A 26,868-nucleotide genomic window follows, 5' to 3' on the forward strand; every position below is an offset into this window, starting at 1 on the left:
CAGGTGTGCTGATTATACAAGAGTTCAAAGCACATACCATGAGCAGGTCTAAGCAGAGCAGGTCAGCTGGGACTTGTAGTACACTGCTGCAGACGAAGGTAGATGATTGCTGCACCTTGTAGTTCACTGCTGTAGATGAGGATAGATGATTGCTGGACCTTGTAGTTCACTGCTGTAGATGAGGATATATGATTGCTGGACCTTGTGGTTCACTGCTGCAGATGAAGGTTCTAGTAGAATCAGGAAAAACGTAGTCTAGGCAAGCTGGGTCATACACAGGTAGATCAGAATCCAAACGGTACCAAATCAGAAGCAAGCACGGAGGGTCAAACAAGCTGGGTCAAACACGAAAGACACAGAGCAAATATCAGCTGGATCAAACACAAGTGAACTCTAACACGAGCACTGACTGAATGCTGATACAGGTGATTTAAACGTGAGCTGGCCAATCACTGTTGTTTCCCAGACACAGGCTGTGTCAGGTGAGTTGTGCTGGGTCCTAAAGGGATTCTAGTACTGACAGTATGTTGATTGCTTTGATGGTGTTGGACAAAGCCAACTTGGTCAGGTCCTATCAAGGAGGGAAGGAGGGACAGTAGCCGATTTGCCAGGATTTTAGCGAACAATTTTAGGTCTACGTTTAGCAATGAGATCGGTCTATAGTTGGCTACCATCGTGGCATCTTTTTCATCTTTAGGAATAACTGCGATGTGTGCTGCTAGCAAGTCTCGGGGAGGTGAGGGATTAGTGGAGAGGGTATTGAACGCTTTGAGGAATGGGGACACAAGAGTCTCGGTGAACGTTTTATAATAAGGTGCCGACAGGACTCTTGCCAGGTTTTAGTTGTTTAATAGCGTTTTTCAGTTCCTCTTCTGAGATGTGGCTATTTGGCCGCGTACACACGCGCGGACTGTTCGCCCAACTTTGTCCGTCCAACAGTTTCGGCAAACAGTCCGCTCAAACTTAGCATGGACGGACATGGCCACACACGACGGACGAACAGTTTGCTGAAACCGTGCGCGATGACGTTTCGGCACGCACGACGGATCGAAAATTTCGACGTCCAATACACTGCAATGCAACCTTCCGACGTGGAAATCCTTTCTGAGCATGCGCGAGACTTAGTTGGCCGAACAAGCCTACACACGAGCGAACAGTCCGCTGAAACCTTGTTTCAGCGGACATTTTTTCGGAATTTCCGTAAGACCTTGTTCGGCCAACTGTCCGCTGAAACTGTCCGCTGAAGCCCCACACACGAGCGGACTGTCCGCCCAAACACTGTTCAGCGGACAAGGTTGGGCGAACAGTCCGCCCGTGTGTACGCGGCCTTTAAGTCTAGGGCCATCTCAACCGAAATTGGGTTGGGGCTAAATTTCCGTAAGAAGTTTTCGATGAGGGTATCATTTTTACTACAGCTGGAGGAAGGTTCAGAGTGTCTAGGTAGGTTGTACAGTGTCTTGTAATAATTCTCAAATTGGGATGCTATAGCACTCGAAGAAGTGTGCGCCGTTCCGGAGGGGTCTTTAATAGTGTGGACATTAGTACTCGCTTTGTGAGATTGAATGGCTCTGGCTAGCAGTTTCCCACATTTATTCCCTTGTTCGTAAAAAAAGTTTTTGATTTAAAATGAATTTGCGGTGGGTTCTAGTATTAAGAATATCTAGGAGTTGTTGTCTGGTATTTGTAAGATCTAGAAGGGTCTCTTGAGCATTGGACTGTTTATGTGCTAGCTCCAGTCTCCTAATTTTACTTGTTAGTTCTGTTATGGTCGTTTGATTCGCTTTTTTCTGAATAGCTTTCAGTGCCAAGAACTTCCCTCTGATCACACATTTGTCCGCTGCCCAGACAGTTAAGGGAGATATGTCAGGACTTGAGTTTTCGCGAAAGTAGTTTTGTAGGCTGGAGCGTATGTGGTTGATGTCACATTCAGATGACAAGAGCGAGGGGTCAAGTCGCCAGATTTTCGTGTTCTGGTTTACCCCTGGAAAGGAGAGGGTAATGGTGATCGGGTTGTGGTCCGACAATATTAAGGGCTCAATGGTTGCTGCCTGGACTAGGGGGAGGTCTTTTTGGGAGATAAAAAGGTAATCTAACCTAGAATATTTGGAATGTGGGGAGGAGAAAAAGGTGTAATCCTTCATGTTCGGGTGCAAGGTTCGCCAAGAGTCGTGGAGGCATAATTCCTGCAGCTGGGCTCTGATTTGTCTCAGGGCCTTGTACGGCATTGTCGAAGAACCGGAAGAGGAGTCTAGCAGTAGCTGTAGGGCTACGTTAAAATCTCCCCCTAGGATGGTGATCCCCGCTTGAAATCCCGCTGAAATGTCAGCCGCGGATCTGAAAAAGCTGACTTGGGCGGTGTTTGGGCTGTATATATTGGCTAGTGTGACCTGGTGATTGTTAATGGAGCCTTTTAAGAAGAGATAACGACCCTCTAGATCTACAATGGAATCCTGCATTTGCCAATGGATATTTTTGGATAGGAGTATCGAAACCCCTTTTGTTTTGGCTAGGGGGTTCGTGGCATGGAAGACAGTTGTGTATCTTTGGTTAGCTAATTTGGGAATCGTGTCTGAGCGGAAATGGGTCTCCTGGAGAAATACTACGTCCGCTCTCAGTTTGGACATCATAGTTAAGATTTGAGTTCGCTTTTCTGGGATATTAATACCTTTTACATTTTGGGAAACAATCTTTAGGGTCAGAGCCTGCGGAGCAGAAGCAGAGGCGGGCTTGTGGTACTGGTGCCGCCCATTGGATGTATTTGTGGGCAATTTGTCTACCATGGCAACGGCTACGGGAATCCAGGGATCAGAGCTATTGTATGCTTAAGTGTCCTAGGTGCGATTCGGCAACCACAAGGGTCGGCCTTAAAGAGAATTAGGCGAAACCACGGCGGAGACCAGAGGGAGGAAGTAGGGAGGAAGGGATGGGAGTGGGGGGAATGGGAGTAAGAGATAGGGGGGTAGGAAGAAAGGGAAGTAAAAGGTTTAGAAGGGGAAGAGAGAGAAGAAGGGTGGAATAAACTATACCGGGGGTGTGTAGCTGTGCTACCTTACCCAAGAATGTCCTGGCGTCCGGTGTGGTTCAGCGGGTAGAATCTACTACCGCTGTGTGGAGGAGTGTAAGGTCGTCCGGTGCGGGATTTTGTAATGTCCAGTCCGTACCAAGACCAATGTGTTCGCTTGCTTGACATGGAGCCTGAGCCTACTATAGGAAGGAGAAGGGGAGAACACATGCGTTTTGTATTACTAAGAAGGTCCCAAAGCAGTGTATCGAGACAGCATAGCAAAACATTTTTAACAGTATAAATAATTTTCAAAAATCAAACAAGAACAGTAACTACTGGGGAAGGGAACAGGTACCTGTTAGGGGACAGTATAGTATCTTCCTATTTCCTGTCGTTGAGGAACATAAAAAACAGAGCCTATATCCAACTGGTATTACCAACCGGCACTACCATAAAACAGTAAACAGCAGTCCCTATTGTCCCCAATCGGGGAGTCAAGAAACTCTTGAGGCCTGGAGGGGAGGGCTGCCACCGATTCGTCAGAATCCGCCATCTAGGCTATGAAGTGGTGGTCTAAGGTAGGGGACCTCCTAAGGAAATTAGGTGACATGTATGTTCTTTTGAGAGAGTATCCCTAATTCTGACCCTGAGGTCTCTGGGTTTTCTATCAGGGTGATCTGCGGTGACAGCTCCCCTCCAGGCCCCAACGTCCCCATATGGCAACCAACATAGCATCTGGAAAGAGTAAATCGAGATGTCCACCCAGAGGTCTGTGAGATGTGAGCGATTACCCCTCTAAAATAATTTTTGGAACTGCTCCCGCTTAGAGAGGGCTATCTGGCTGTCGTAGTAGCTCCAAGGCAAATTGTGGGTCCAAAAGGCAGGGAGGATAACAGCAGTGGGTCATTAAGCAATGCCAGTATAGAAAGGCAGCAAGAATCGCTGTGCGAATTATGGTAAGAGTATTGGGCCAGAGGATAAGGGAGGAGGGGGGGAGGGGGGAGAAGCGGTGAGGGGGGTCAGGAGGTCAGCATGAGGAAAAATCACAAAGTTCAGGAGCTTAGGCTTCAAAAGCGGGATGGAAATCCGGTTGCAGTTCCATTGGGCATACCGTGTAACTCGGCAAAAGCGAGGAATATCAGAGTTGCCTTTATGTTGTTGCTGCATAGTCAGAAAATGCGAGGCTAGCCTGTATCCTCAAGAGGGTGAAAGGGGGATGAACGCTCCTCTGACTAAACCTCCCCTTCGTCATGCGAGGCAGTACATAAGTCTGGACCCTCTGTTCCTGTAGAGGGGGCTGTAGAATCCAGATAGGCAATGGCCCTCCCTGGGCTTGTGATAGGGGCATGTGCGCCTAAGATGCATATTTCAGATAGCTGGGAATATATTCCTCTTTTCCTGGAAGGCGATGGGGGTAGACCTGAGGATTCAGGGCCTGTGGCAGCGATTGTAAGAAGAGAAGGGGTAAAGGGGATGGGAGGACACCTTATTGACAGGCGTAAAAGAGATTGTGTGGGCATCAACCAGAGATGGCTCTGCGTCATCAGATGTAGGTCTGACTGGATTTGATTGTTCTAAGAGCTGTCAGGTCTCGGGCACCTGTGGGCAGGGGATGCCGTTGGGCTGTTCCGTTGTTGATCCCAGTGGCTTCCCTGGGACAGTGGTCTTGGGGAGGAGGACCTGCGTCTGCGGATTTGGAAGTCATCTCTGACAGGTATAGCATCCATTGAGTTAGCCCTCTGGAGGTGTGGGGTGCGGAATGCTTTATACCAATCAGGTAGCTCAATTAGTGGTATTTGGAGTGCCGAGCAAAACCCACGAAGGTCCTCCGGGACTTTGAGGTATGCAGTGCGTCCCGCGGCAGTCGCAGAGAGGCAAAACAGATGTCGCCAGCGGTACTGGATATTTTTGTGACGCAGGACCTCTAGTAAGGGGCGAAGATCTCTTCTGTTCTGGAGGGTAAATCGGAGATAAGTCTTGAAAAAGTTTTATTTCCGTTCCCTGGAAAAGTAGATTCCGGCGGTCCCGGGCCCTTTTCAAGATATCCTCCTTTAGTTTAAAGTTCACTGTACAGCAAATCACGTCTCTCAGGGGATCTGTGTCCCTGCTGCGGGGTCTAAGGGCCCTGTGGAGTCTCTCAAACTCGATCGGGGATTCGGGTGGTCTGCCCAGGAGATCATTGAAGATTTGCATGGTAGCCTGTGTTAAGTGGGGCTGCTCTATCGCCTCCGGGATGCCTCTCACTCGAATATTATGGCGGCGTCCCCGATTGTCCAGGTCTTCTAAGTGCCTATGGAGATCCCTGATGTGGGAGTTGTGTGTATGGGAGGCCTGATGCAGCTGCTGGAAGGAGGTGTCATGGCGGGCTGCAACTTCTTCTAGGTCTGTCATGCGAATGTGAATCGCCTGCATGTCCCTCCTCAGGTCAGAAATGGCTGATGTTAGGGAGTCCTTAATATCTGATGCCACTGACCTGAGGTCTTCCATGGTGATAGGCCTAGAGGTCCACGGGCTGTCCGCCCGATGTGCGCCTCTCCCCTCTGAAGGGCTGCTGCTAGGCGAGCGCTGTGTCATGTAGGCCGTGGGAGAAGCCTCGGCCTTGAGTGAGCGAGCCCGGAAGAGGTCCGGGATACTGCGGCCGGAATTATTCTCCGGTCCCCTCGGGGATCGGGAGCGGGATAAGGAGCCTTTCCCCTTGGATTTCCCCATGGTTGGCTTCATGGATCGCTCCGCTAGGCTGATAGCTCGGTCTTGGTGTCCGGAGCAGAGACTCTAAGCGGCCATTCCGCAACGGTGCCAAGCCACGCCCCTCTTCCTGACTCTTTTTTACTCATTTCGGCAATACAATTTTTGATTTCGTCACATCTACACAATTTTAGATTTTGTTTATTCTTTTTTGGCTGCATTTTTTTTTTTCTAAACATCTCCTTTTTTGACAGTTTGCTAATTTTTCAATTTTTTGGGGTGTGTTTTGTGTGTAAACTTACCACAACAACATTATTGTATTTTTTTTTTTTTTTTTTTCATATTTTAAAGAAAATTTTATTAAAGTTTATATCAATACATGTGAAAAACGATAAATACAAACAGATTTCTTCTGTGTTAAACAAAATAACAAGTATTGTTAATACAGCGAAGCCAGAACTTCAATCAAGGAAGTGAAACGAATATATAGACCACCTAAGTTCAAATTATTATATCATTGCCAGCAAAAGCAAGAGTAAAATGTACATCTCGGACCCGATGAAATTAGGTGGGCCCGAAAGTCAGGCTTTAATCCCAGGGCTATCTCCTATCGGAATAGTAGATTTTGTGTATATACCATTTTCTATATAGAATGCGGATTCAAGGAGAAAACAATTATACACATTCTCCGATACCAATCAGAAGACCCTTGAATCCTGTGTCTATTAAGTTAAGGGGAAAGTGTTATCTGTGTCTCATATAGAAACATAAGACAGAAGTCGCCCAGTTTAGATTGAGTTGGGTCTTACGTTGCAACGAAAATCAACAAGAGATTCGGGGTCTTACCAAGGACGCTGGCTGGGGAGGATCATGAACGTGCATAAAGAGGGAATCATATGTTCAGAAGAGTGGGATCGGAAGGAGGAGAGTGGGGAGAATAGGAAAGGATAGTTAGGGAAGGTAGAGAGAGTGGGGAAAGAATAGCATATATAGAAGAAATAAAGGCAAAGTTAGAGGGTTTGCCTCCCGGGATTGCCTCAACTCGCCAATTGCTCCTAAGAGGGGAGTTGTGTTTCTAACGATTTCAAAAGAAGGTAGAGCAGCCTTCGTGTCTATTGTACTTGCCGTTATCAAGGACTACTAGTCAAGAGAGTAGTGTAGGCTGATGTGGTTTTAAAGTGGATCCAACAGGCCCATTTCGAACTGAATTTTGAAGGAGAATCTCGCACAATGTGGATCAATTCTTCCATCCTTGCCGAGTGATCAAGTCTGCAAAACCATTCTTTGATGGTGGGTACCTGGGTGGATTTCCATTTGGTCGGGATACATTGTTTGGCTGCATTTATCATAAACATAGCTAGTGATTTATGGTAAGTGTTATGAGATCCGGAAGAGACATGCAATAAACACTGAGCTGGGGAAGGTTCGATGTTGTATGTAGTGACCTGGGTAGTTATGTCGCAAACTTCTTTCCAGAAAGGGACCAACAAGGGGCATGACCACCAAATATGGAGAAATGTGCCCGTGTCTGAGAGACATCTCCAGCATCTATTGTGTGAATTCGGGAATAATTTGTTTAGTTTCGCTGGTGTATGATACCACCTAGTTTGGACTTTGTAATTATTCTCTTGGGAACTAACGTTTAATGTGCCCTTATGTGTGGTTAAGAAAATGTTCCTCCATTGTTCGTCAGTCAAGGAGAGGTTTAGGTCCTCTTCCCAACGGTTGTAAGCGACGTAATCCCTAGGGCTTAAATGGTCAAAGAGCAGTGCATGCGTCAGAGCTATCAGGTGTCTTTGTGGGGACTGTTGGGAACATAATTTTTCAAAGGGGGTTTGTGTACGGGAACAGTCACGATTTTTATTCAGTGAGCGGAGGAAATGGGAGATTTGGATATACGGCCATTGGGGGATGGGGGGCATCTCCAATTTATCTGTAATATCTGATATAGATAGTAGTTCATCTCCGGAAAAAAAGTTGCCTGCTCTAGTTTGGGTTGGTGTCCAGTCTGGGCTCAGAAAGTGGGTGGATAAACCTGGGGGAAAGTCTGGGTTTAGTTTGAATGTCGTTAACGGGCTGGGAATAGATGAAATCTGCGATCGCTTGCAAATTAGTTGAAAATAATGTAGAGTCGGGCATATTAACGGATGACCCTTCATAGTCAATGGGATTTTGTTCAGGTTGAACCATGGAGTGGAGCCTAGGGGTGCATGTGAGAAGGATGATTCTATGGAGACCCAATCTTTTGAGGTAGCATGTATATTCCAATCAGCAATTCGGGACATGTGAACCGCGTAGCAGTAGTTAAGTATGTCAGGTAGGCCTATGCCACCTAGAGCTTTTGGGCGTGTTAGAAATTTGAAGCTAATCCTAGGTCTTCGGTCATTCCAGAGAAATCTGGAGCAAACAGATTTATATGTTTTGAAAAATGTTGAAGGGAGTCGAATAGGAACTGCCTGTAAGATATAAAGAAGTCTCGGAAGAGCGTTCATCTTGTGAATGGCCGCCCTGCCGAACCAGGAAAAAACCGGCCTATTCCATCGTTGAAGGTCCAGGATTAGCTTGTTCAATAAGGGTAAATGGTTCTTGGAATATAAATCCACTAGCTTGTGGGGAATTTGAATACCAAGGTATGTTATGTGGTCGGTTCTCCATTTGAAAGGAAAGTTACTTTCGCATTGTTGTACCGTGTCCTGCGTTAAGGAAATGTTGAGTGCGTACGACTTCGTGAAATTAATTTTGAGATTAGATATAGATTGGAATGACTGGAATTCGGCTAGGAGATTCGGGAGGGTAGTTATAGGTTCAGATAAAAAAAGTAGGATATCGTCCGCGAAGGCGGCATACTTAAATTCTTTAAAGCTGGTGTTTATCCCTTTGATGTTTGGGTTGTTTTTTAGCTGTTCGAGAAAAGGTTCTAGAGTTAATATAAAAAGGATGGGGGACAGCGGGCATCCTTGTCGCGTGCCGTTGCGTATGTGAAAGGCGTCTGACAGAGTGCCATTAACTTTTACTCTAGCTGTTGGGTTAGAGTATAATGCTAGGATAAAATTCAACATGTTAGGGCCCATACCCAATGCGCGGAGCACAGCTTCCATGTATTCCCATGACACTCTGTCAAACGCCTTTTCTGCATCTAGGGACAAGAAAAACCCCTTTTGGCCCGAATGAGTGATGAGGTGATGTAAATTAAGGGCCTTGAGTGTATTGTCTCTAGCTTCGCGTCCCGGGACGAAACCCACTTGGTCGTGTGAGATGAGATCTGGGATCAGGGGGAGCAATCTATTCGCCAAAATCTTTGAGAAAATCTTTAGGTCCACGTTCAGTAACGAGATTGGCCTATAGTTCCCTGTATTAGTGGGGTCCTTGTCTGGTTTCGGGATTACTGCGATGTGGGCTTCCAGAAGCCCAGTGGGGAGTGATCCAGTGGAAGCAATCGAATTAAAAGCTTTAAGAAAAGGATTTTGTAGGCTGTCCGTAAATGTTTTATAATAAGCCGCCGTGAGGCCGTCCGGGCCTGGGCTTTTTGCAGGCTTTAGTTGTTTCACCGCTTGTTTCCATTCCGAAATGGCGATAGGGGCGTCTAATGTGTCTACGATAGTTGGGCAAATCTTTTTTAGAGACGGATTGTCAAGGAGAGAACGCAATTTATCGGTTATCAGTCGGGAGGGGAGGTTGTCAGGTTTGGTACAGTCAAGGTTGTATAAAGATTTGTAGTAATTTTCAAATTCTCGTGCAATTTCTTGATTTTTGGTAATAGGTTTACCCTTCGGGGAGTGAAGTAAGTGAATTGTGTGTTTTGCTTTCCTTGTGTGGAGGGCCTGGGCTAAGAGATGTCCCGATTTATTTCCGAATTCATAAAAAAGTTTTTTCGTGAGAATAAACTTTCGTTTCATTCTGAGCTCTAAGTCTTCCCTGATGAGAGAGCGCACCTCCAAAAGTTCTGAGAGCGTATTTTGCGCTAGAGTGCGTTTGTGTGTGGCTTCTAAAGATTTAAGTCTGGAGAATAGGGTCGCTAGATTAGCTGCTTTCCTCTTCCTAATTGCTGAAGCTATAGCGATAATCTTCCCCCTAACCACACTTTTGTGAGCTTCCCATTGTGTTAAATGGGAAACATCAGGCGTGTCATTTTCTCTAAAATAATTCGTCAAGCATTCCCTAATGTCTGATGTGTTAATCTGGTCAGACAAAATGCTTGCGTCTAGTCTCCAGATATATTTGCCGGATCTCTCATCAGGGAAAACTAGCGTTGCTGAGACCGGATGGTGGTCAGAGCAGGTCATAGGTTCAATTGTGGCTGAGTATACGAAGTCCAGAGTTTCTTGTTGAACAAAAGATACCATCTATGCGCGAATACTTATTGTGCGGTGCAGAGTAAAAAGTATAGTCTCTTTCTTGGGGGAAAAGCGTCCTCCAGGTGTCATGAAGTAAGAGAGTTTGGAGACTTTTTCTTATCTGTTTAATGGCCCTGTAAGGGAGATGGGAAGTACCTGAGGAGGTATCTAGGATTGGTTCCAGAGGCACGTTTAGATCACCACCAAAAATTAAAAGACCTTCATGAAAGGAGGATAATCGGTTGATCGTCTCCCGAAAGAATTTGACTTGAGACGTGTTTGGGCTATAAACGTTTGCTAGGGTTATGGATTTACCATTGATGGTCCCTTTCAGGAAGAGGAATCTACCTTCTGTGTCTGCGATAGTGTCCACAATTTGGATCGTTATATTTTTAGAGAACAGAATGGAAACCCCTTTAGTCTTGGAGGAGGGTGAGGTTGCGTGGAAGCAATGGGGATATGCCTGGTTTTGTAATTTGGGTATGGAATCCTGTCGGAAGTGCGTTTCCTGTAAGAAAATAATATCAGCCTTCATGGCTTTCATGTTCGTCAATACTTGGGAACGTTTTTCTGGGGAGTTCAGGCCTTTTGTATTCATTGAAATTATTTTAAGGGAGGTATTTTTGTTAGGAGAGTGCGGAGAGTGCATGATGATCGGGGTGATTAGACTGGTGATAAAGTAAAGCAGATACCACTATATAAGGGAGTCAAGGGAATCCCGGGAGGCAAAGTGTACTAAAGAGAGGCTGTAAGTGTGAGGAGGGGGGTGGGGGGGGAAGAGAATGAGGAAGTAAAAGCGGAGAAAAAGAAACAAAGAAAAGAAGAGGAAAGAAGAAAAGGAAGAAGAGAAATAAAAGGGGGAAAAGGGGGGGTTATTAGAAAAAAAATGAAATGTTGTGAGGACTAGTAACCTAAGAGAGGAAGGGGGTATGGGTGATACCGGTTATGGGGACGAACCAGTCGTCCCTATGAGACAATGTGCTATATACCGGGATAGTCGATCGTGACTACCTGCTTCGATCTTGTGGGGGTGGTGTGCAAAGTACCAAAATGTATTTGCTCTGGTGTCCAGTAATGGCCAAAATGCAAAGTGGATCAACTTGTGTCAGTCAAGTGACAGGAGGCATGTGTATAAGTGAACCCTGTGCGACTATAAGCCATAGGGTTCTAGATGAGCTTTTGACGGGAAATGCTTAAACATGTTAAACAAGAAAACGAACAAATCAGTAAACATAAATATGGGTCTCGTGGAATCTTGGATAACTAGGACTCCCTGTGGAATCCGGTGAAAAGTTACACACAAATTGAGAGATCCCAATAACCAAAAAAGATAAGAAAGAAGCAGACCCATCTGGTGGAAACATATATGTAATCCATACGAGGACTAAAGAGGAGAAGACATTAGTGTATGCGGTAGAACAGAACATGAAATGTGATAAACAAAACATTTGGGACCTCACAGGCCAAAACAGCATTCGGCAACCCGTAGGTAAAGTAAATAAGCAACCGAAAAGTGAGTACCTGTGTAATTGGATCGAAAAGACCTCATAAAACATTTTAACAATGACAGGTGTAAACCGTTATGGCTCTACTCCTTTCACCCAAAACAGCTACTGACGTTAACCTATCAGAGAAAGAAGAGAAAAGCTTCTCAATGACTGTATATTAACATAGCATTACTCGATAGAAACTTCAGATATCCTATTCCCCCATTGCACTCCCCCCTGCAGGCGTATATATACCTAATATGGCAGGTAGTATCCGTGCTAACAGATGTATGAACCCCAGCAAATTGGGTCTAGATGTAGTTTGAAGGACTGGAGTCCTGTCGTGAGAAGCTTTCCTCTTATTAAGCTTAAAGTGTTAAATTCAAAGGAGTAGAACTGCAAACTGAGAGGTAAGGTGCGATTCATATAGCCACAAAAAAAAAAAAAAAAAAAAAAAAAAAGGGGGGGGGGAGGGGAGCATCGTCTTTCCCACGATTTTTAATAAGGTTCTGATAAATCAGTATTTCTAGGAGAGTGGGGACCTTCGTTTTCGGTTCCGTTTCTTTCCTGCTGGCTGAAGAGAAAAACTCAGTTCCGGCTCAACATAGTGTTCTTGTCTCCCCTTCCGTCGAGGAGGATCATAGGGGAAAGGCGATCGTCTAAACGAATTGTAAGACATGCACCTGAAGGTGTGGGATACAAGACTTCATACCTGGATTATACGAATGATCACCAGCTTACATAAACACTGTTCGTAGAAACGTTCACTTTCAACGAGTGGGAGGAAACTGTCTAAGCGTTCGGGACAAAGATTGATACCTCTGATAACAGGGAGCCGATCCGTACGCATAGGAATATAATGGCTTTGTTGTGTCATCTTCAGGGACAAATCCTCGGTTGTCGTAGGGGGAGGAAGGATAAATCAAGGAACCCTCGAGTATCCATAGAACTGCATAGTGGCTATAGTTACAACTGATAGGAGACTAAGTCAGAGCCATGTGCACAGTTATAGTAACTAAACGAAGATTAAGACTAAAACGGACTGTGAGGTCAACAACATCTTGGAGCAATAATAATTCGTGCAAGCTTACTTATCCTGCGCTCAATTAATCCGAGCTCTACGATGGGCCGGGGAAGCTGAAGGGCTGCCGTTCCTGGGTATATCTCCTTCCCTCAAGTGTGGTTGTCGGAAAGAGGGGGCTTGAGCTGGCCTGCGGCGTCTTCCAAGGCTGAAATTTCCTGCTTCCTCTAAGCCTTCCATTGAGGTGGATCTGACGGGTGCTGGAAGTCTGAAGTCGCTGTACCAGTCTGGTAAGCTTACCACTGGAATATCAATGGTGGCGCAGAAGTGCTCAATGTCTTCCGGTACCCTTAAATTCGCCGTACGGCCTTGGTGACTTACCGATAGGCAGAAGGGGAACTTCCATCTGTATTGTATCGCTCTGGCTCGTAGGACATCCAGCAGCGGCCTGAGTTCTCTTCTGCGCTGCAGCGTGATGTTGGATAAGTCCTGAAATACCTTTATCTGCACTCCTTCAAACATTATTTGGTTTCTTGATCTGGCCTTACGGAGTATCTCCTCTTTAATCGGGAACTCCACGAGGCAGCACACGATGTCACGTGGAGGGTCTGTCTCTCTGTTTCTAGGCCGCAGGGCTCTGTGCAATCTCTCAAAGATAATCGGTGTGTCTGCAGGCCTTTCCAGAATGTCATTAAAAATTGTGGTTACCGTTTGGGCAAGGTTGGCGGGTTCAACTGACTCCGGGATACCCCTCACCCTCAAATTCCGACGTCTCCCCCTGTTATCCAGGTCCTCCATATGGCGGTTGATCTCCCGCAGGTGGATGGCGTGGGATTCCGTTAATTGCTGGACCTGGCAGAGGGAGGCATTATGGCGGGCTTGTGTGATCTCCATGTCTTCCACTCTCTCAGCAATGGAATGTAGGTCATCTCTGAGGTCCGCTATTGCCGCAGCTAGGGTGGATTTAATGTCAGCCGCCACCGACCGGAGATCCTCTATGCTGATGGCTGATTGTGCGCGAGGCGTCGGATCTCCTCTATCCCTGTGCGGGCTTCTGCTGTGAGAGCGGTGTGCACGCGACGGCGCTTCCGTGGAGGCCTGAGAGTTGCCTCTAGGCCGTGTTTTAAATATCTCAGGAATTTGCCGGGCCGAGCGCGATTCCGGTTCCGCCGGTGATCGTGATCGTGCCCCCGCTGTTTTGTCCTCCTGTCTCTCCATAATTCCGCCGGTAATCACTGGTTTACAAGCTGATAGCTGAATTTGCAGGGCCAACTGGACGGGAGCTAAGGGTTCACGCGTCCATCTTGGTGCGGTGCCGAGCCACGCCCCCCTATTGTATTTTTTTTATATATATTTTTTTAATCTACAGAAGGTTGTTTAGTGTTGGTGTCCGTTGTTATTCATTTCACTTTGTTTTTTTTAAATGTACCTGCCTTCTCACAAATAAACTGTCCTTTTGGAAGTAAAACACATACGCAAGTATTTCTATAAACCAAAAAAAACCTTTATTAAGGTGTCAGTAACAGATAAAGAGGGAGGCATCGATGTAGAAACTGGGGAGATTAGCGAAGCCTTTGGCCCCCAGGGCACACATCAACTATTTAAACGCAAAACTTGGTGGCCTGAGGAGTACATATCTGAGGGAGAGAAGTCTGGTCCTGAAGTCCATGAAACCCAGAACAGCAGCAGACATGGGCGTCCGCAGAACTTTTTCAGGGGGGGGGGCATAATTTTAGGTCACCCATGCTCCGCCCCTTTTTGACAATGCCATGAAGCTGAGGGGCTGTCATTATCACATAAAGCACAGGCATAGGCCCATCAAATTTGGTCTGTACAGTACGGGGGGGACAGTATGTGTATATATAGGGGGAGGATGGCATTAGTATATACAGGTAGGAGGGTGGGTGTATATAGCTGTATTCAGGACAGATGATGTATATCTGCAGTCAGTGATGATGGAGGAAGGTCTCTATATACAGGAAGGAAGGTGGGTATATACATCTACCTGTATATAGAGACCTTCTCCCTCATCACTGACTGCAGATATATATAATCTGTCCTGTATACAGGACAGATGATGTACAGTATATCTGCAGTCAGTGATGATGGAAGAATACAAGGAGGAAGATGGATGTTGGGTAGATAAGGGTCCGAGTGATGTCCATCAGCTGGATATATAAGGTGGTCTGGGGGTGATGCAGGCTGGCGGGAGTAAGGGGCTGAGATTTAGTCAGATAGTGATGTTTATAATTAAAAAAATAATAAAAAATATTGTGCACATCTACTAATCTATACAACAATACATAATACAAAATTGGTACGTAAAGAAAACATCCTCTTTATGTACTTTATGTATGTCCAGATAATGTGAAATGTATTTATGACAATTCATGTAACCCTGTGTTATCCAAGCTCTGAGTCTGCACCATCAGAAGTGCAAACTCACCACATAAACACAGTCAGCACATGAATGGTACTTTCACTTTATCTGTACAGAGTGATTGGGGGATGTTTATATGGATAGGGCTGTGTGCCAGTTTGGGAGATATCTGCTGCACTCATCTATCTCTTCATTCTCCTTGTCTTCATATCACTGATCACAATACCTACAAGATAAATCCTACAGAAATGTTGTCAGCTTGTCTTCCAAGGAGACTTTACTTAGTAAAACACTGAACTCACCTCCTCCCTGTAGTGTGAGCGGACATCCCGACCAGGAGTAGATACAGGGAGCTCCGCCCCCTCAGCACACTGCACTGGTGATCGGAGGAGGGGGGGGGGGAGGGGGGAGTCAGATCTCACAGTGCAGGAGACGGAGGGAGAGAAGAGCTTTGGAGGTTCTAAATACATACACCGCTGGCACAGGTTATGTATTTAGAAGCTGCTGTCCCCACAGTAGCAACTGTACCCCCCCCCCCCATCCACTTACTCTGGGTCCTCAGTCCACCCCTGGTAAGAATGAAGGAGACTGGTTCCATCGGCTAGATGTGCTGCTGTGCAGCTTCATTGCCCCCCAGTTCTCACAGGATATGGGGGCCCTGCCAGGGGGGGGTCACTCGCCCCCCCTTGCCCCTACCTGCGGACGCCCATGGAAGCAGATGACATCTATGTTCCCAGGCTGTGGTACTACAACAGGCTGCATGTTCTGTCAGACCAGACTGAAGCCAGGTAATCACTCTCTGGTCTTCCTTCCACGCTTCCTTCCAGGCTGTGGCTGTGGTGCTGGAGGGGTGGCAGAAGGAGGAGGAGGAGGAGGGGCATGGGCCAAACCACACAAGTGTGTTTCTTGTGTCATTTGGCCCAACAGACCCTTGTTGAGGGTGTGTATAATAACCTCCTCACACAAGAGCTGTTGCCCCTGCTCCATTTTCGCTAGCTTGCATGCAACCAAGGCAGCAAAGGCCTCTTGGTAGGTGGGTTTTGCTTGGAGGTCCGCTGATGCCTCACCAATCAGCCTCAGGGCCGACTCCTCCACATTCCCCCCCTTTCTCACCCTTTTGCGTGGAAGGTGGAGGGGAGGGACCTGGCATTTAGTGAGGCTCCTTTGCCCACCCACCGCCTGGCTGCCGCTTACCCCCACCTCCTCCTGGCTGCCACTTTCCACAGCCACCTCCTGGCTGCTGCATTCCACACCCTCCTGTTCCTGGAGTTCTTCCTGTGTATGAAAAAGGGACATAGTTTTAGTGTTTGGTTCATCAAACACACACAATTTTCACATCAACACTGTTGCAAACTGTTAACCAATAGAAAAAACTATCATTCTGTGCCCAACATTTTTCTGTCTTGTCCCAAAGGTTTTGGCCACTACTGTCTATTGATATGTGAAACACTTTCTAAACTCAGCAATTAGTGAGCAAAAATCAAGTTAACATTATTCATTTATACTCCCAAATTATGTACAACAATACTATACCTGGCTCAAGCTGGGCTCCCCCAGTTCTTCCTGAGTGGAAGGTCCAGGTTGAGCGTCGGAAGACTCATCGGGTGTGGAATGTAGCATAGGACGCGTGGAAGGAAGAGTAGAGAGTGATTCTCTGACCTCAGCCTGGTCTAACAGAAACTGCATCCTGTCATGATACCACAGCCTGGGGACATAAACGTCATCTGCTGCAGCTCCAGATTGCATGGGCTTCAGCACCTTGGTCCTCTACTTCAGATATGTACTCCTCAGGCCACCGATTTTCTTTTTTAAATAGTTGACGTCTGCCCTGGGGACCACCGGCTTCACAAACTCAACCAGTTTCAACACTGCTGCCTGCCTCTTTTGTCTGTTACTATATTGAGGGTGTGTTGGTTACCACAGGCAGGGCATGTCTCTGTATTTATCGATGAACAGAGGGAGGAAGCTATGATCGTTGAAGCCGTCCATAATGTCTGCAAGACACAACACAAGACAAACCCTAATGTCAGGCTAAACTCCACTAATGCAGACCTAAATCTAGAAGCAGTATAGCCTAGTGATGTACCAAGTTCAAAATGTTACCTTCATTTGCACGTTCATCGCCTCAGCTTCTCCCTCTGTTCACAGATCGTACGGACAACACACGCGTGTTGTGTTTTATATACAGTGCGCATGCATGAAACTCTGCCCGCCCCTGATGCTCTTTCTAGATTATTCCCTGCCCCTTCGCTTTTGGTGCAGTGGGGAGAGCACATGGTGGAGAGAACGCAGGTGCGCACTAATAATATTTCCACTAACGAGGGGGAGGGTGAGGAAAGCACAGAGCCTGAAATGTCCCAATACAGGAAGAGAAGATTTAAGGCCTCAAATATGTCTTTTGGAGAGATGTTGGAGATGGTAGACATATAGAACAGGACCGACTATGATGGGAAGTATGGACCTTACCCAAACTCAAATATCAGAAAGGCCAAGATCATGACTAAAGTTGTGAAGAGTCTTCATAAGAATTTTGGGGTACGCCGATCCATGGATCAACTGAGAAAACGCTGGTCAGACCTGAAACTGAAGGAGCACGAGCAGTACATAAGGATCAAGCGTGTTCTTGAAAAAAGTAAGTAGTTGTCGTGTGTTCATATGATTATTCTTGCTTGCATACTGCTCCATGTGCTTTGATTTCATGTTGTGCAGTTTAAAATGGCCACTTTCAAGTTCATGGTTTCATTCGTTCGTAAGAAACATCGTTCTGCAGGGAAGTATTCCAGCTGAACAAAGTGTCCCCAATAATGTTCTCACCTTGGAGCTTGGCCAAAATAAACAATTGTACAACACTTCCAAGCAATGTTTCATGTTCCTAATTCTGCCCTCTGTGTGCTAATTATTCTTTTTTTTACATTCTCATAGGGGAGAGAAGACTCTGCAAGTATGAGGACACCAGGGACCCCACCCCTCCCAAAGAAGGCCAAATTCCAAAACCAGAAGCAGAGGAGCAGGAGGAGGAGGAGGAAGGAGAGATCGTTGAAGTTGGACAAATTGTCACCACAACAGGTGAGTGTCGGAGAACACAGCTTCCGGTAAGCTCATCAATGTATATCACCATATTTTTAATACATTGTGTGTTTTTTTGATTTGTTTTGTAGGTGATGTGGAAGAAGAATCCCATTTTACCAGTGAAAGTGCCCAGATCCTGATTGGGGAGATAATGGGGTGCAATCAGGATTTGGAAAATATACAGCAAAACATCAATGATGTAAAAAATAAAATGAAGAACATCATTGATGTTTTGGGGAGAGTGTGAAACAGCCCAAACTAGCTAGGCTTTTAGTTTTTGTATTTTAAACCACAACTTTTATATTTTTAGAAAATCCAAATTTGGAAGATGCACACAGAGTGTGTAAACATTCGCTATCTCCCATCATGGGGGATCAATGTACGTGTTTTGTGGAAAGTGGCTGAGATGAAGGGGTTGCAGCCCCAAAACATGTACATTGATCCCCCATGATGGGAGATAGCACATGTTGACACACTGTGTGCATCTTCCAAATTTGGATTTTACAGGGGTGATACCCCATGTGATGAAGGCAATATCAGCCCAGTTTTTACATACTCATGTCTGATATTGTCTTCACTTTTCAAAGTTGAACTTTGTAAGTTCCTGTGTTCTGTATGATCTGTTCTGTATGATCTGTTCTGATGATTCTGTTTGATACATGCCTGTTTACACAAAAATCAAGTAAACAAAAATTACCTGAAAGATGTGCTTGGATTAAAAAGTTAAATTATCATCAATGTGTGGCTTCCTTTTTCATTGCGCCAAAGATGTATTTGGAGTAAAATTGAGGTGAGAATGGGTGTTATTTACTAAAGGAAACTCCATTTTGCACTCCAAGTGCAGTTTCAGGTGTACTTTTGCAGTGTACTTGTAGTGCATAGTGGATGTGCCTTTAGTAAAAAACAACCACAGTGATGTGTTAATTTGGACAATCATGCCATTTTCCTGCCATGGTGCTGAAAATGAGCACGATTTTGGTCAGTAATGCACTACATACATTAGTTACCAAAAACAAGGTGTGTGTGTAGCAGACCCACAACATAATAATAGGATTTTTATATACAGCTTACCTGTAAAATCCTTTTCTTGAGAGTACATCACGGGACACAGGAGCTCATTACATACTTTTAGGTGTCTCCTATGTAAATTTATGTTTTTTCTTGTTGTGCCTTTTTCACCAACAGTGCAAACCCAAGTTCAGAGCGAGATGAGGGGACAGTCTCTTCTTCAGATAATCTTTTCTTGATCATACATAAAGGGACACAGGAGCTCATTACATAGTGGGTTATATAGTCATCTCTGGTGATTGGACACTGGTTAACCCCAATTAAGGAGAATTCCTCCCCTATATAACCCCTCCCATATGGGAGGCACCTCCGTTTTGTAGCAAAGCAATAGGAAACCACGTAAAAGCCAAGAGGGGCGGGAGCCCTGTGTCCCGTGATGTACTCTCAAGAAAAGGATTTTACAAGTAAGCTGTATATAAAAATCCTATTTTCTTGATCATACATCACGGGACACAGGAGCTCATTACATAGTGGGATGTCCCAAAGCAATGCTCAGATTGAGGGGAGGGAGACACAGATCATAATTATAGACCGCCATGGGCCGGAGGACCTAAACTGCAGCCTGCAGTACACTGCGCCCAAAGGCGATATCCTCTTGCCCTCTGACATCCACCTGATAGAATCTGGTGAATGTGTGGACTGATGACCAAGTTGCAGCCTTACAGATCTGAGCCAGGGAGGCCTGGCGATGCACTGCCCAAGAAGCACTTACAGCCCCAGTAGAGTGCGCTTTCACTTGAAAAGGAGGGATTTTCCCTTTAACACTATAGGCCTGAGAGATAATCTGTCTAATCCACCTTGAGAGAGTGGATTTTGATGCCGCCTGGCCCTTCCTAGGGCCTTCCGGCAAAATAAATAAGCAATCACTTTTCCTTATCTGAGCCGTTGCTTGAAGATAGATACTGATTGCCCTAACCACATCCAAAGTGTGCAAAGATTCTTCTTCTGCAGACTGTGGGTCCGGAAAAAAGGATGGTAGGATTACATCTTGATTCAAATGGAATCCCGAAACCAACTTAGGTAGAAAGGACCTGTTGGGGCACATGACCTCCCGGTCCTTATGAACAATTAGATACGGCTCTTTGCTGGAGAGAGCTGCTAGTTCTGACACTCTTCTAGCCGTGGATATGGCTACCAAGAAAACCAATTTTTTGGTCAAAAGAACTAACGAAGCCAGATGCAAAGGTTCAAAAGGTTGCCCCTGCAAAGCCGAGAGAACCAAATTCAGATCCCATGGGCATACCGAAGGTTTGACTGGCGGCCTTATCCACATAGCCCCCTGGACGAAAGCCCGCACCAGGGAATGCGATGCAAGTGGCTTCTGAAAAAACACTGACAAGGCCGAAATCTGCACCTTGATAGTGCTTACGGCCTAATTAATTTCTAGGCCTGACTGGAGGAAGGCCAAGATCCTGCTAATGACATACTTTCTAGGATGCCATTCCCTGAGTTCACACCAGGAAACATATGCCCTCCAGATTTTGTAGTAAATAAGCCTGGAGGCCGCCTTTCTGGCATTGACCAGAGTAGAAAGGACTGGCCCCGAAAGCCCACGGTTTCTCAGAATGTGTGTCTCAGCAGCCAAACCGTCAAATTCAGACTGTGTAAAGCAGGATGGTAAATTGGACCCTGTGAGAGCAGATCTGGCCGGAGAGAGAGGATCCACAGCCTTCCTACTGCCAACTTCATGATCTCTGCGTACCACGGTCGCCTGGGCCAAGCCGGGGCTACCAAAAGAACTGATTTCGTCTCCCTCTTGACTCTTCCCAGGAACCGCGACAGAAGCGGGCACGGGGGGAAGGCATAAATCAGATTGTACTGATCCCAGGGAACTGTCAGAGCATCTGACCCCTGAGCGAGTGTATCTCTTGTTCTTGACACAAATTTGTCCAGTTTTCTGTTGAACCTGGACGCAAACAGATCTACGTCTGGAGTACCCCACCTGCGACATATGTCCCAAAACACGTCGGGGTGCAGAGCCAATTCTCCTGGGCACAACTGCTGGCGGCTCAGAAAATCCACCTGCAAAGTTTCCACTCCTGGAATGAAGACTGCAGAAAGGCATGGAACATGCTTTTCTGCTCAGACAAGTATGCATTTCACCTCTTTTTGCGCAACCAGACTCCTGGTACTGCCCTGGTGATTGATATAGGCCACTGCTGTGGCATTGTCGGACTGAACCCGAACAGGGAGACCCCGTAGTCTGGAAGACCACTTTATGAGAGCCATATAAACTGCCCGGATCTCCAAGACATTTATGGGCAATAGCTTCTCGATCGCAGACCATTTCCCCTGCGAGCACGTCTCCTCCAACACTGCTCCCCAGCCTGTCAGGCTGGCATCTGTCGTAATAATCTTCCATGGAAGGGGAAGAAAAGTTTTGCCTTTCAGCAAATTCTCGGTTTGTAACCACCAGACGAGACTCTTGCGTGTCCCTGGGGATAGACACATATGAAGATCCAAGGATTGGGGCTTCCTGTTCCAAGCTGCAAGAATGCATCTTTGCAGAGGCCTTGAGTGGAACTGGGCAAATGGAACGGCCTCAAAGGAGGTGACCATTTTCCCTAACAGTCTCATGCACCGAATGGGGGAAGATCTGCCCAGAATTAGGCGCACCAGATCCCCGATGGCCAAGGCTTTTGGCCTTGGAAGAAACAACTTGCCCTGAGCATTGTCTATAAACATACCCAGGTATTTCAACCTGGTAGCAGGCTGTAGGGACGACTATTCCAAGTTTATAATCCAACCTAGGCGTTCCAGGTGTTCTAGCGTTCTGGAAACACTGTGGTTCAGGAACGCTACTGTTTTCTCCATGAGAAGCAAGTCGTCTAGATAAGCCATGATGGCTATACCCTGAGCTCTTAGGTTTGCCAAGAGAGGGTCCAGAATCTTTGTGAAGACTCGAGGGGTCGTAGCGAGCCCGATCGGCAAGGCCACAAATTGAAAATGGCGCTGCTGTACCGCGAACCTTAGATACTTTTGGTGTGTGGGAAAATATTGGCACATGGAGATATGCATCCTTGATGTCTATTGATGCCATAAACTCTCCCCCTTGTGGAGACCACAGTGCGAATTGACTGCATTCGGAACGACCGGATGCGTAAAAAACAGTTCAGATCCTTCAGATCCAGGATAGGGCTGACCCTTCCATTTGGCTTCGGAACGGTGAAGAGATTTGAGTAAAACCCTGAAACCTGTTCTTTTGGGTCCACTTCTACTATCACCCCCTGGTATAGTAAGTGATCTAAGGCCAGAAATAGCGGTTTTTGCTTTACTGGGTCCCTGGGGATCCTTGACCTTAGAAAGCGAGAAGGTGGAATCTCCTGAAACTCTAGCTTGTAGCCCAGAGATACCGAAGAGATCACCCACTTGTCCCGGATCTCTTCCCGCCAGGCTTCCGCATACTGCCGAAGCCTTCCCCCCACTCGGCCGAGCGGGGGCGCCCCTTCACAAGGAAGCTTTTGGGCTCTGCTTGGCAGGCTTTCGCCCCCAAGTCTTTTTCTGCCCCTGGGCCCGGCCCTGAGCCTTTCCTGTAGAGGAGAGTTGAGAAGACCGTCGCCACTTCTTAGAGCTTGATGCTCCGGGAGAGAGGGAACGCCTAAATGATGGACGTTTGCTCCTTTTGACTGGAAGGAGAGTAGATTTACCCCCTGAAATTTTTTGGACGAATTTGTCTAATTCTTCTCCAAACAAACGTTCCCCTTTAAACGGGAACCCAATCAAATGCTTCTTGCATGATAGCTTAGCTGCCCAATTCTTTAGCCATAGGGCCCTTCGCATGTGTACCAACAGGAGAGACAAACGAGATGCTTGTTGGACAGAATCCAAAATCGCATCAATCATGAAACACAGGATTTGAGGTATTTCTGCATAATTCTCCACTTCCTCACTGGGAAGGAGGCCAAGCATCTGCTTAACCTGTTCCTTGAGGAACTAACACAACCCCACGGCTGCGACTGTAGGTTGCACTACAGCGCCAGTCATGGAAAAGGAGGCTTTTAATAATGTTTCCAACCTCTTATCAGTTGGATCTTTAAATACCTGAGCATTATCCAACGGACAGGTCAGGTTTTTATTCACACAAGAAACAGCCGCATCGACAGATGGGACCCCCCATTTCTTGGTGAAACTTTCCTCCAGAGGATAATGCATAGAAAACCTTTTAGGAGGAGCAAACAGTTTATCGGGATGTCCCCAATCCTCATACATCAATTTATCCATTAAGGGATGAATTGGAAAGGAAAAAGCAGTCTGTGGGACTTTCCTGACTCCCAGGGAAGAAACAGAGGACGTAGCGACTTCAGCAGCAGGCATTCTGAATGTGGTACGCACCAATTAAGTATAATACTGCACCTGTTTTCTGAGCGCCTGGGAGGAGGGGACTCTCTCCTCTTCCTCTGATTCCTCCGACTGCTCAAGATCCCTGTCCCAAGATAGGGATCTCTCTTCATTGTCAGAAGAATCATCTGAAAGAGGAATCTCAGCAGAGGGAGGGGATCTACCCCTTTTCCTGCTATCTTTCAGGGAAGCAGAAATAAAATTCATGATTCTCCCCTCAAAACCCTCCAATGTAGCCCTAAGGGAGTCCTCAGTGATGTGTACCGGGGCTGAGACATTAGGAGAGGCTGCAAAACCTGACAGGGGCATTGACTCATCCTATAAGGCTGGCTCCAGTCTTGCAGGTGGGGATGGTAACTTACAGGCATTTTTAGAACCCCTGGACCTAGGCAGTGATTTACCAGTGCCCTTGTTACCTCCCCCTGAGACCCTCTTACGAGGAGACATAGTCCTAAGCTACAAAGCAGAGGTACTAGTATAAAGTGCAATCACTGTTGTGCTTAAAGTCTCACAATAAATATATATGCTTAATACTGCACAACCTGATGCTGAGTAGGTGTCTAAGGTTTGCCTGGATCCAATCCCCTGGGATGCTTACTGCCCACAGCTCCTGTGTCTCACACTTACAGCCCCCTGACACTCTGGGCTTTTAAAACTGCCGCCTGGCGCCTGCGCAGTACAGCGCCGTGCATACCAACGTGCACGGCTCACAACCACACCCCCCCTCCTCCATTAGCCTGGGAGCACGCTTGCCGCGCGCACACGAGGACCGCCGGAATCCAGGGGGGGGAAGGAATCTCCATCAGAGCTGCGAGGGACCCCCAGACTACGTGGGACCCCTGTATTACCTTATTGTGGCAGGGACTGCAGTGGAGACGTGAGACCTCTGGAGAACCAGGCTTCACTGAGCGTGTGTACTGAAAGGCATGTAAGTATGCATCAGGCTGCTCTTACTCCCTCTAGTGGTGGAAACCAGGTAAGACATACTACTACTCAAATGAAGAAATACATAATATAATTATATATAGGATTAACTTCCCTTACCTGTCCTCGCCGCAGGAATTGCTGAAACAGACAGATTCCAGCCTTCACCCATCACGGCGGGCAGAGTTGTGCCAACCTTCAGGTTTTTCTGGGGTTCTTTCTCAGAAGAACCTCCTACCTGGACCTTGTAAAAGACTTTACCAGAAACCTTCGTGCCACTATGTAAACAGTACACCAGGTCTGGTTTTCCCAGAGCCCAGTTTTCCAATAGGAGAGGACTTACAGGCCAAACCTCGTTTCTTTGGCTGACGAGGCCCAGGTACCATACTATCTTGGGAGTCAAATATCGGCCCGAGATATGGATCCGGTTTGTTGTAGCCCTTAGGCCCCCGCAGGCACCTGCACAGAGCTTTCTTCATAGCACATGTTTTACGTGACCAACCACCATAGACACTGGCGAAAAAACTGAGGTGCCTCCCATATGGGAGGGGTTATATAGGGGAGGAATTCTCCTTAATTGGGGTTAACCAGTGTCCAATCACCAGAGGTGACTATATAACCCACTATGTAATGAGCTCCTGTGTCCCGTGATGTATGATCAAGAAAAGATTATCTGAAGAAGAGACTGTCCCCTCATCTCGCTCTGAACTTGGGTTTGCACTGTTGGTGAAAAAGGCACAACAAGAAAAAACATAAATTTACATAGGAGACACCTAAAAGCAAGCCAAGCAGTAAATGAAGGAGTTTCCAAGAAAAATGTATTGAGAAAATGCCGCTCAGACATTGTCTGGCATATCAATGGCCCCCCTACCCACAAAGTAGTCCATGTATTGGGTTCTAACCTCACGGGCACTTTGGGGGGGCAAGTCAGGATGAGCCGGTTCAAGGCCCGTGAGGTTATCATTATTTTCCAGCAAGTCTGCTTCTTGTTGGCCAACTGAGACCGCATAGTTTGCATAAACTCTTTTTAGAAAATTGTGCAGAACACAGCAGGCCAGCACTATGTGATTTTCTATTCCGCCATGTGAATAGGTGTTAGAAAAAGGCGGAACTGGCTGGCCAATATAACAAAAGTGTTCTCCACAACTCTTCGGGCTCTGGACAGGCGGAAATTAAAAATCCTCTGGTCTGGGGTGAGGGCCCTCATCGGGAAAGGCCGCATCAGATGGTTTGCCAGGGCAAACGCCTCATCCGCGACGAAGACGAACGGGAGTCCTTCCTGATTCTCCTCTGGGGGTGGCAAGCCCAGACTGCCACTCTGGAGGCGCCAGTAGAACTCCGTCTGTGCGAACACTCCACCATCCGACATCCGTCCATTTTGCCCCACGTCCAACATCACAATACTATGAAACCCCTTATAATTATAATAGTAGTTGGGTGGTGGGACGATGCGGACATGCTTCCCATCAATTGCTCCTCCACAATTGGGAAAGTCCCAACGACTGGCAAAGTGGGAGGCCACAGTCTGCCATTCCTGTGGCATTGAAGGACACTGTGGAGTGAAACAAGAACCAAAATTAGTAATTGAAAAAATCAACATTGCAAGCAGATTAGACACAAACATTTTTGGCCAAGATTAGTATAACATTTTGGGAACTGAGTATTCAAAGCCTAAAGTCTAAGGTCCCCTTATGAGAGTCATCACCCCCCCACCCCATCCCCCCATCTGATGGGCCCTTGCTAAAAAATGAGGAGGGGATGTTTTGGACAGGTAACACTCTACACTTGATTGAGAGCTGAATGCCTAAATAATGTGTAATACTTTGGGAAGCCCCTCCTTAGTTACACTATTGGCAGCCCACCGGACAGGTAAGAAGTGTCATAATACCAAAAAGAAACCAAAATGGAAGCACATTTGGACATTCTGCTATCACATATCAAGATAATTAATAGGGGGGAAAAAAAAGCCATTGAAAGTATTGAGGCAGGCCCTTGCACTACATGTTTAGGTGAATTCATCCATAAATGTGAGCATCAAAAAGGTAGGTATAGTGTGTATTTGGTTTGGTAAAGTCAGCAAATAAAGGATTGCTATCAGCTGAGCTAGCAGTTGGGGGGAGGGGGGTTCCTAATGAGTTTGGCACAACCAAAAAAAAATAAAAAAGTCACTCTGCATGAATTGAAGCACACACATAACATTTGGAGACATTATAGTGGGTGTTTAGGGGAAAGCAATAATATGGAGCTGACAAAAGACATTGGTAAGTGACTAGACTATAGTTTTATGGGCCAAGAAGAGCATGGTGGGGAAGTTAGTGAGGCAAATATGCATGAGGACAAAGGGGCAGAGTATATGAATTAGAGCATATTGCAATGATGGTAATTAGGGAATGAGGAAAGAAATGCAAGACATTAGCAATCATTAAATACATAGAATGTGATGTTAAAGGCTAAAACTTACCTTCATATAGTCCTTCTGCAGGACCTGAATGATGGCAGAACAGGTCTCTGGAATAATGATCCCCAGAGCCTGGGGGGAGATGCCTGTAGAGAACTTG

General features: G+C 46.4%; 1 protein-coding gene across 6 annotated transcripts in view; it reads left to right on the forward strand.

The window, feature by feature from the left end:
* The window catches only part of SNX29 (sorting nexin 29), a 1,823,105-nt gene that overhangs the window by 1,204,987 nt on the left and 591,250 nt on the right, over positions 1 to 26,868 (forward strand). For 4 of the 6 annotated variants that reach the window (XM_077448905.1, XM_077448906.1, XM_077448907.1 and 1 more), the window contains one exon: positions 17,834 to 17,977. The exons of 1 other annotated variant lie outside the window; for it this stretch is intronic. In XM_077448905.1, the coding sequence (XP_077305031.1) occupies positions 17,834 to 17,977 (144 nt within the window). Of the gene's footprint in view, positions 1 to 17,833; positions 17,978 to 18,069; positions 18,328 to 26,868 lie in introns of those variants that run through there. One more of the 6 variants, XM_077448910.1, reaches the window with a different exon arrangement.

The sequence above is a fragment of the Lithobates pipiens genome, unplaced genomic scaffold, assembly GCF_037356315.1.
Source record: "Lithobates pipiens isolate NorthernLeopardFrog02 unplaced genomic scaffold, aLitPip1_a1.2 Scaffold_22, whole genome shotgun sequence".
Taxonomy (NCBI): domain Eukaryota; kingdom Metazoa; phylum Chordata; class Amphibia; order Anura; family Ranidae; genus Lithobates; species Lithobates pipiens.